Source organism: Gavialis gangeticus, unplaced genomic scaffold, assembly GCF_001723915.1.
Source record: "Gavialis gangeticus isolate Ggan-Ray unplaced genomic scaffold, GavGan_comp1, whole genome shotgun sequence".
In the NCBI taxonomy this organism is placed as follows: Eukaryota; Metazoa; Chordata; order Crocodylia; family Gavialidae; genus Gavialis; species Gavialis gangeticus.
The window spans coordinates 116,353,625-116,364,028 of record NW_017729022.1 but is presented as its reverse complement, the minus strand read 5'-3'; the positions used below and the strand labels follow the sequence as shown (position 1 = coordinate 116,364,028).

Genomic DNA, 10,404 nt, shown 5'->3' with positions numbered 1-10,404 from the left:
AGCTGCAAACCAGCAAGTTAAGTAGAGGCAGTACTACAGTGGTTCTCAACTGAGGTGCTGCTAAATTAAGAAAAAACAATTATGGAAGTCTTGGGTCTAGAATTGAGAACCACTGTTCTTGGCAACAGAAATAATTAACTTTATTTTATTCTTTTGTTTGTTAGTAAGTTTAGCACTTAATGGATTTGGGAAATTAGTGAAAAAGCAAAATCAATACATGATGTTGTTGCATCCATGATTTTTATTTCAACAACTTTTCTTATAACTGCATAAAGGAAATGCATTGTAGAATATTTCTGTAAAAAATAAAGAGGACTCTAATATGGGAACTCTGTACAGGCTTTGCTATGAAATTTTTATGAGAAGTGGGGAGAGGGGTCTGTTTTTACAAGTCTTGTGTCTTAGCAAAGTCATAATTGTTTGTGTTTGCCAAGCAGTCAGAGGCCCCAGATCAATGGCTTACTGTGCCAGGCAACTTATACATTTATAGTCTCTGCCCTGAACAGTTTAAAGACAGAAATCTAGGAAATGTTTCCATGAAATTTTGAAGAGCACAAGGGAGTGACACATGGTCCAAGTGCACACTTTGCTGACAAGCAAAGATAACAGGACCAAGGAAGGAGAAGGATATATTTCTGTCACTTACGAAGTACCATCAGGCTGTGCATGTACAACAACCAGCAGCCTCCCATCCCGTAGATGTAAGTATGTCTGTTAAAAAGATCTTATGTAAAAATCCAAGAAGGCAATTTCAAAAAGGAGGGCCCAATTTGTTTTTTATTCATTTAAAACCTCAAATCAATTGTTGGTAATGTAGCTCCTCCCTTCTTTAGGTATTTGAGTCTCTGTGATCCTTTTCTTTATCCATTTCTGATCCCTCTTCTCCTCCCCTAATCAGGTTCTTCCTGGAAAAATAATCCATACTTTCTGAATCTATGTAAACAGAGAAAAATCTGGTTCACAAATAGCCACCATGCACAAGCATTCTTAAAAGCTTCCATGAAGTGTAAAAAAAGAAGAAAAAAAAGAAGGGAGTGGATTTTTTTAAAAAAAGAGCTCCACAGTGGTTTAACTTTGTTTCCCATTGAAGTTAAGAGGATTATTATATTCTACTTCAATGAAGAGGATAAACTGACAGTGAGTGCTGCTTTAGATCTCAGCCAAACTGTAGAAAATAGAAGTAGCAGTAGTGTATTGAAGCCATCCACACACACGCATACACCCGCCCAAAATGGAAAACCTGCAATGTTAGTATGAAAACAATTGCATGGATCATAAGTATCCTACAATTAATATTCCAGCATTGGACTCAATGGTTAAATACCCAGCTAAATACTGACCAATGATCACACCCACTGTAAAGGTATATCTTTCTGTCACAATGAAAATTCAACTTACATTCTGAGATCATAGTATTAATGAAAGACTGCCTTAAGCAGTACCGGATAACTAAGTTTAAACCTAGCAGCTGTTCAGATGGGTCTAGACCCTTTTTCCTCTGACAGACAAGTTTGGACATTTAAACCCCAATCTAAAAGAGACACAACATGCAAAGCAATGAGTACTACAGTACATCAGAAGAAATACTAAGTCCTCTGTATTTTATAAAATTATAAATCTTTATAAAAGATTAGTTTTACTCATGCACATATGACATCATATATATATATATATATATATTTTAACATGAATAAATACATACCAATTTTGAAAATATATAATAGTAAGACTAGTTCAAAGCTTTCCAATGCCCTTTTTTACAAAAGGAAGCCAATTTTACAATTCATATATTATTTTTCCTTTGTGAAGTCATACTTACCATCCAAAAAATCTAACCTAATATCCAGTTCAGCTCCCTGCAACTTAACTGAATTCTATTAAATATTCAGGATAGATTTGGTTGGCATCAAAGATAACAAAGATCTTCGGATTCCAAGTGTTATCCACACAGCTGTCATATAAGTTCACGAAACTCCCATCTTTTGAGGGAGGCCTTACGTATTTTGGTTCGCCATTGATATAGTCACCAGTTAATACACGGGCAAGAAACATGACTTTATATGTTCGTAACAGATGGCGCTGAAAGTTCACACCATGAATCTGAAAAGTGTCTCCATGTTTCATATCTTCTTTGCAGAACCGACTAGAGTATGAAGCATCTTTTGCAAAATATGTCCCTTAAAAAAAAAAGAATGAAAGAAATTGATGATCATGTTGTCATCAGTTATAAAATACTAGGTTTTCCAATTCTGATCCTACTTACTTTAAAAGTCAAAAAGGTAACAGTTAAGAATCAAACCCTGGTCTTCTATGCTTGTAAGTCAATCCAACTAGCTTAAAAGAATTACCATATTTACTCAAATTTAAGACAACCATGAATTTAAGATGACCCCCTCATTAAGACAATGAGATTCTATACATGAAAAAATTTTAAGTTTGTTATAATTTTCCATGTACAGAATCTAATTATTTGAGGGTTGTCTTTAATTCATCCCTCAATACTTCAGGGGGGCAGACAGTGGGGATGCAGGTGGTGTTGGACTGTCAAACAGTCTGACCCTTGCTTGTGCCTGCTCCCCTGCCATCTCTGCCCCCACAGCCTCAGGCCCCTTCTTCCACCTCTGCTTCTCCCCCCTACCCAGCCTCTGCTCCCTCCACCTTCCCCCTTATCTTTGTTACGTGCAAACAGGCTCCATACCTGTTCTAGCTTGAGACACAGAGCATGGCAACAGCCCAGCCCCTGCAGCAGCCATGTGGAATTTGTACTGCTGCTATGGGCCAGGTCCAGTGCCCCAGGCTCCAGCATGGACAAAGCCTCCAAGCATGGAACAAAGGTAGGGTAGGACAAGGGGAAAAGGGCAGGAAAAGGCTGCAGAGGTAAGAGGGAGGGGTACAGGAACAGTTGTGGGGAGGGCATGCAGCAGCTGTGGGTATGGCCCTGACTCTCTATAGAGGCTGCAGCCTGAGCTGCAGTGGTTCCCCCTCCCTCACTTGTACATGATTCTAAGATGAAGGTTTCCCTCCCATGTTAAATGGGGAGGAAGGGACTTTGTCTCAGAATCAAGTAAATACCAACTATTAGTGGAACACACCAAGATTTTTCAAGGCATGAACATGGTAAGAAAGACTGCCTCACGAACTACCTCACACTGCACCCCAATTCAGTTATGGAAACTATAAGAACTGCATACAAAGAGCCTCCAAGCATTGTGCTAAGTTTAGTTAAAAACAGTTAAAAGTACGGAACCAAATTGAACAGGTCTCCATACACATGCAACAAATACCCCATGCAAACCAAAGTATGCAAAACACTGCACTACAATGTGATAAAGGAGATTGAATAAATGTACTATTCAAATTACATGGCTGGTAAAAATGTCATATTTTACCCTTTCCATATACGGAAGCATGCATGCCATTTATTCTCCAATCAAAGTTATGAATGCATATTGCTTCTACAAATTCATTGCTAGTGCCATGAAATAACATGTGCTCATTAATGGTAGGAACACTTCTTTTCTTCTTTAGTTGAGCTTTCTTCCTGCAAACCAAGCACAAGAAAAACTTTTGTAATCAAAATGAAGCTAACTGTATTTCCAAGATGGAAAAGCTACTCCAACAGTTGAAGAATTTAAGAGTTAAAATTCAAAGTTACAAAGTTACCCAATCAGAAAATGACTGAGACTAGGGACAGAGTTGCACATAAACGGGTTTAAGTGACCAGAAACAGGTTTAAACCTGTAACAGAAAAGAAGTTCAGTGCACTTCAGCCACTTTCAAAATGGCCGAAACTAGTTTAAAATACACCTGATTGGATGTAGTATCAGACTTAATTGATTTAAGTCAAACCGGCTTATGGAGCTTCTGTCCTAGATCCAAGAGTTAAATATTGAAGCAGGTGTTGAATATTCAACATCAGAATTTTTATGCAGATTAGACAAAAATATGCCAAGAATGATTTAGGTATAGGTGATCCTGTCTTGGGTAAGAAGGATGGATTAAATGAATTTGAGAGGTCCCCTCCATCCCAACTTTCTGTGGTTCTAAACGTTGATACTATTCTTCCATCAGTTCAGACCTCTGCCATTTAAGATTATTTTAACATAATATATAAAACATTTATTTTGGAAGTACTTAATATGGGATTATTGCAAGTAAAACCCAAGATTATTAAAACAGAAAAAAATACCTCTATTTCTTCTAATGGTCTTTTGTCTATTTGACAGCCCTTTTGGTACAGTGAGTCATTACTCATAACCAGTAGGCCAGGAGGCATGAGCCCCAGGCATTTATGGGTGCCAGAATGGTTTTGAAGGGTTTTGAGGCTTCAGCTGCCATAGGCTCTGGCTGCGCAGAACAGAGGAGCCAAGGAGTTAAGCCTACTGCCTGCCCCTGACCTCTTCTCTCCTCTTCAGCAGACACCATGAAATTAAGGGGTTTATAATCATCAGTCAGCATGGGACTTGGTGACAGTTGTGGGGACATGGGAGCAGGACAGGCAAGAAGCTGAATTCCTTGGCTAGGGGGACACCTTTCCCTGCTCCAAGCAACCAGAGTTTTTAGATGCTGGGAGTCTTGAGGCACCCCCACTCCCTGGGTCCCACAAACTAGTTGGAGCCTATAGCTGCCCAGGATGCAAACCCTACCTATATCTCTGTGGTAACTTTCCGCAAATGGTCTTTCACAATGAAAGGAAAAAAATTAAAAAGGAAAACACAGGACCAAATAATGTGTTCCACTGACAAAAAAAGGCAAAATTAGTATGTTCATCCCAATAACATTTTTTAACAAACAGTCTTCAAAACTTAACTGCCTATTTAAAAAAAAATGAAATGGATACCAAATAAAACAGTTTTAGTTCAGTATCTGAGATTTGTCTTAAAACCAGTAGACCACAAGACCCACAGTGCCACTAAACAACACAAACATCCAAAAATTATTTAGGTACAAAATGTATGTGGTATTTACAGCAAAGGTCACTTAGTGTATACCACAGGCCTAACTGTGCCATCAGAGCCACACTTATGGGTTTCACAAGATTTGAGAAAGGTGGTCAAGAGAACACCTGTGATAAGGAGTGAGTGCATATATTTCCTTCCCCAATTCTCTCAGTCACAGAATCATAGAAAATCAGGGTTAGAAGGGACCTCAGGAAGTCATCTAGTCCAATGCCCTGCTCAAAGGAGGACTACCCCCAATTGGATCATCCTAGCCAAGGGTTTGTCTAGCCGGGTCTTAAAAATCTCTAAGGATGGAGATTCCACAACCTCTCAGCACCTGTTTCAGTGCTTTACTAGTGAGAAAGTGTTTCCTAATATCTAACCTAAACTTCCCTTGCTGCAACTTGAGACCATTGTTCCTTGTTCTGTCATCTGTCACCACTGAGAACAGTCTAGCTCCATCCTCTTTTGAGCCATCCTTCAAGTAGTGGAAGGCTGCTATTAAATCCCCCTTGGTCTTCTCTTCTCCAGACTAAATAAACCCAGTTCTCTTAGCCTCTTCTGATAAGTTATGTGCCCCAGCCCCTTCACCATTTTCTATAATCTATCAGCATAATCCAGTCTTTTCTAGTTGAGTTTCAAACAGCTGGAAAAAAAAACTTTCATCCAAGGCTCATTCCCACTAGGCATCAAGCAAGCCAGTTAACCTTTCCAACTAAATCTGTTGAAACAGATACAAAACTGAGATTTAACCACTACACTGATGTTGAACCCTTCTTCCCACCCATAATTTATCTATCAGTATAATGACAAGAACAGAATCTGGCAGCAACTGGCCTAGGAGATAAGACTTTATTTCTTTTTCCACAAAACTGAGTCAATGTAGACAACTCTAATGCCAGCTCAATATGGTATCTGGAGTGGGAAGACAGTATGCATCTACTAGAATCCACAACAATAAATAATCTGCCCTCTACAGAGTTGAGCACTACCTATTATTGAAATGAGCCTACGGTCATTACTCTTTTTTACTAAAAATACACAACAACTATAATATTCAATCACTAACACATGAGCTTTTATGACAGAAAAACTAACATTATGGTGGCCAAAATGCATAATGAACAAATTGTGTCAAAAAGCACGTGCTGTTTGTATTCAGCTACTTATCTCCTCAAAGAAACAATATGCTTTTTTTTGAAAGAAGTCGAAATAAAAACGGATGTCATTCTTGTTCTCAAATGGTACAGTATGTGCAGCAGTGCCAAGGAGGTGGTTTTCAGGGCGCGGGGGGGGGGGGGTTGCAAAACAGGTTTTTTTTAGTTTAATATTCTCTTTCAAGATAATATACTTAATGAGCTTCTAATGACTCTAAAGATATCAGTATCTTGAATCCTACTTTTTCCCCATCATCAATCACAGATTAATACATTTTTTAAAACAGAAATTAAGTTTTTACCTGGCAGAGCAGGCTTGTATTACAGCAGTGCTTTCTGTTTGCTCTGTTCCTCTGGAATGTGAGCTTTCAAAGCTCCAAACTCAAACACTGGAAAGTCTGGACATGCTAAGGTTTACCGCATATCACCAGTTTGTTACCCCATACAGGGTACAGGGGCAACCATCTCTCTCTGCAATAGAGATGTCACAAGGAGCCTGGAATCCTTCTTTGTATCACAGGCTTCTGGGCAATGATCACTTTATTGCTGATGAGATCCACCTGCTCCCAATGACTGGGTAAGAGACACAGGACGGCTTATTTCACCCCAGATGTACTTTCATGGACAAGCTGAAAACAGCTGACCTTTGAAGATTGCTGCCAGTATCCTACACCCACCCCTGTACTGAAATAACCATAATTTATATAATTATATTAGATTTCTATTCCTGAATTCATGCTTCCAAGGATATAAGAGTGGGAACTTGACAACTTTAGAGCACAATCTACCACACTGAAGGAATAAAACAGTAGACCCTGCTGCACATCAATTCCTCCTCTAAGCAAAAAGTTAGAGAAATATAAAACACATATCTATACCAAGAACTCAGTAGTGAACAGTTACACTATAATTTGCCAACAGTTATTATTCACAAGACACTAGAAGTTACCTTATTTATTTATGTAATGTACTCACCTCTACCAAAAATTAGGAATAAAAAAATTAGGGGAAGGAAGTGTCTTTTTTTTTCCATCCTGCCTCCCCAAAACACAGTGCATGGCGTATTTAAAGGTACACAGTATGCAAATAAATATGGTAAGTAGCCTATAACAATTGGGAAACCTTGTTTATAGAATTCTTGAAGCAGCAAAATGGCTATCTTTTTATTATACATGTATATTTATACATTTAAATATACTCCATACAAATAGGTATAACAATAGAAGGTTAAGACAGAAGAGTGACCCATTCAAAAGACTGGAAAATGAGAAAATTAAGACTCAACATGCAGCCATAACTCATCATCTTTTATTTGAAAAGTAACTTATGATGAATATTTACAACAAATGCTGTACAATTTATTTTTTATCTTAATATTATTCCTTACATTGATCTAATTCTCAGAATAATCCAATATATTGGATTGGATACGCTGCCCCTTATATATTTCTTTTTTAGAGTATGCATCTGCACCTCTAGGGGCAACACTGTAATAATTATTTATGGTTCACAAGAGCTAAGGCTAACCAGGGAAAAGAGGAGGGAACAAAATTCAGGAACTTTTAATTCTTTTAGCACTGTTCAATACATAATGGGAGAAAAAAGCAGGGTTCCTCCCCAACCAGAAGAAGCTTTAGTAATACACTGAGCCTCAATTTATGGTGTAGAACAGTATCCAATACACATCACCATACACTAGCTTTCATAATAAGAAGCTAATGGTAAGCATCATTAAGTTCTATACCCAGAAAATATTTGGATCTGTGACAGGACTACTGCCATATACAATGCAAGCAAATAACAATTAGACAAATGAAGAAAGAGTTGATGGAGAAAGGATGCTGACACTAAACAAATATTTAAAATAGATGCACTTGAATACTTCTGCTACATTCCTTTAAAATTTGTTCAATTAACTAACTTTACTCAACATTTATTATATTAGAGATAATCTCACCTGCAATAAAACTCCCACAAGTCTAGGTTTTGAATTCTCTGAATTCTCTTAATTCGGTTGCTATCCATTGTTTTCGCAAAGAAACCAGAAACCTCATTATACTCATTTGTCTGTTTTTGCAAAGGAATAAGCTGTGTGTGGGAAGGGGGAGGGAGAGAGAGAGAGAGAGAATAGAAAGGTTAGTATTTTCATTGAGGTCCATATTCCTTCATCCTGCATGGATGTATACATTTTACATTTTTCAAATCATATCTTATCTCTTACCTGATATGGTTCATCTGTATTTACATTTTCCCAGTGTGGAGGCATGGGAATAGCCTCATTTTCACAGATGTAACTTCAAACACAAAAGAAGAAGTAAAAATAAATGACTCAAGAGCTGAAGCTTTTTCTTCCTCCTACAGAATTCCTACTTTGTAAAATATTTTGTACAGAACAGATAATTTAATAGGTAATTCGGTCTTGAAGTGGGATTCAAATTCAAAAGATGTTTATTGTCAACTACCAGGGACAAAAGCAAGAGATCTGCTAAAACCACCACCTATAGTTAACACCTGGGTGAATCACTACAAAAATGTTTCAGTGGCATGATGTGTTTTTTTTAGAACTAAAACAGTTTTATTGTGGAACTCACCCAATTTCTAATACAATATTGGAGGGCAGTAATAACAAGTAAGTTTTACCATGATCCAGCTACACCAAATGCTAAAAGTTAGGCTTCTAAATCAATATCTATGGATGCCTATATGCTCTGCATTTTTACAAAAAACTGGGAGCTGCTTAGGGTCAAACCCTCTGACAGTTAAGCCGTTGTTTAAATACCAAACTATGTAGGTAGAGCTTAAAATAATTGATTTAATACACAATTTATTTTAAAGCACTAAAATGGTACAACAATATAGAAAAAGAAGAGGACCAACAGGACACATGGAGTGCTAAATATAGACATGTGGAGAAAAAAAAAAGCATTTATATTTTCTGTAGCATACTGTTCAATTCTCTCAGCTGTTCTGCTACTAGCATTCTCTGCTTCAGAATGGAAGCCAAAGAGGCAGCTGCAAAATGGAAATGCCCACTATTGTATTTACCTGAATCCAAGATGACCCTGAATTTAAGACAACCCCTCAATTTGTTATAATTTTCCATGCATAGAATCTAATTATTGGAGGATCATCTTAAATTTGTCCTGACCACTACAGCAGGGAAAGCAGTGGTAGGGGGACAGGCAGTGGAGATCAGGCAGTGGGGGAGGAGGCATTGTGGAGGCAGTGGGGGGCAGGCAGATTGCTCCCTGCCAGTTGCGTTCCCCCCTGGCCACTTGTTCCCCTTGTGCCTGCCCCCCCAGCAGCCTTAGGCCCCTGCCTCCATCTCCCATCTACCCCCATGCTGCTTCTACACTCCCTCTCCGCCCCTGCCCCCCCACTGCTATGTTCCATTTCCCGGGTTGCAGCAGGAACAAAGCCTATGGCACTAGAGCAAGGGTAAGCTGGGAAGAGGAGGAATAAGGGGAAGGTTGGGCCTGATGCTGCAGAGGTGCAGAAGCAATGCAGGGGAGGAGTGGGGAGAGGCCAAAAGTGGCTATGGGGAGAGGGGGGAAGGGCCAGCAGTAGTTTTAGCTGTGGTCCCCACCCAGAGCTGAACCTGGAGTCAGAGCCAGAGCTACAGCAGCTGCCTGTCCCCCTGCTACCTCATATTTCATTCCGAGGTAAGTGGCTCACTGCCCCCCAAACACACACACAAGGTTACATGGGAGAAAAGCCTAGTCCTGGAATCAAGTAAATATGGTATTTCACACAGATGTTCAGGGACTGAATTACATATTGCGTTAACAATATAGGAATTTTGAACAGTTGAATTTATGCTTATTATTACAATGGCCAATTCTGGACAATTTCTACCACAGGTTGGCCGATCTCGTGCAGCGAGCTTTAAACTAGCTTCGCCAGGGGTTGGGGCCACAGGAAGACTTAAGGACACTTCCCAACCAAGACAGGTGACATACGCAAGGAGTACCCAGGTAAGCAACAGAGGTCCAAATAGTCTTGAAAATCGGGGGGGTGGCACACGCAGCAATTCAAGGCCTTAAATACCTCTATACCCATGTTTGTAGTATGGGGAATAAGCAGGAGGAACTTGCCCTCTGAATAGCCTGTTCAAACCCGGACATAGTAGGGCTCACAGAAACATTGTGGGATTCATCCCATGACTGGGCAGTTAACATTAGGGGCTATAGGCTTTAGAGACAAGATAGAACAGGAAGGAAAGGTGGGGGTGTAGCGCTCTACGTCAAAGAGCAATACACATCCTCTACCAGCAGGATGGGGTCAGAGGAGGGGCAGGCTGAAGTGCT

General features: G+C 39.3%; 1 protein-coding gene across 6 annotated transcripts in view; it reads right to left on the bottom strand.

The window, feature by feature from the left end:
* Positions 1–221: 221 nt before the first annotated feature.
* Positions 222–10,404, bottom strand: part of PARP11 (poly(ADP-ribose) polymerase family member 11) — a 32,183-nt gene continuing 22,000 nt past the window's right edge. For 5 of the 6 annotated variants that reach the window (XM_019516022.1, XM_019516020.1, XM_019516024.1 and 2 more), the window contains 4 exons: positions 8,319–8,391; positions 8,055–8,185; positions 3,390–3,541; positions 298–2,177 (listed from right to left, as the gene is read on the bottom strand). In XM_019516022.1, coding sequence (XP_019371567.1) covers positions 1,864–2,177; positions 3,390–3,541; positions 8,055–8,185; positions 8,319–8,391 — 670 coding nt within the window. In that variant the 3' untranslated portion in view covers positions 298–1,863. Of the gene's footprint in view, positions 2,178–3,389; positions 3,542–8,054; positions 8,186–8,318; positions 8,392–10,404 lie in introns of all 6 variants that reach the window. The other variant, XM_019516021.1, reaches the window with a different exon arrangement.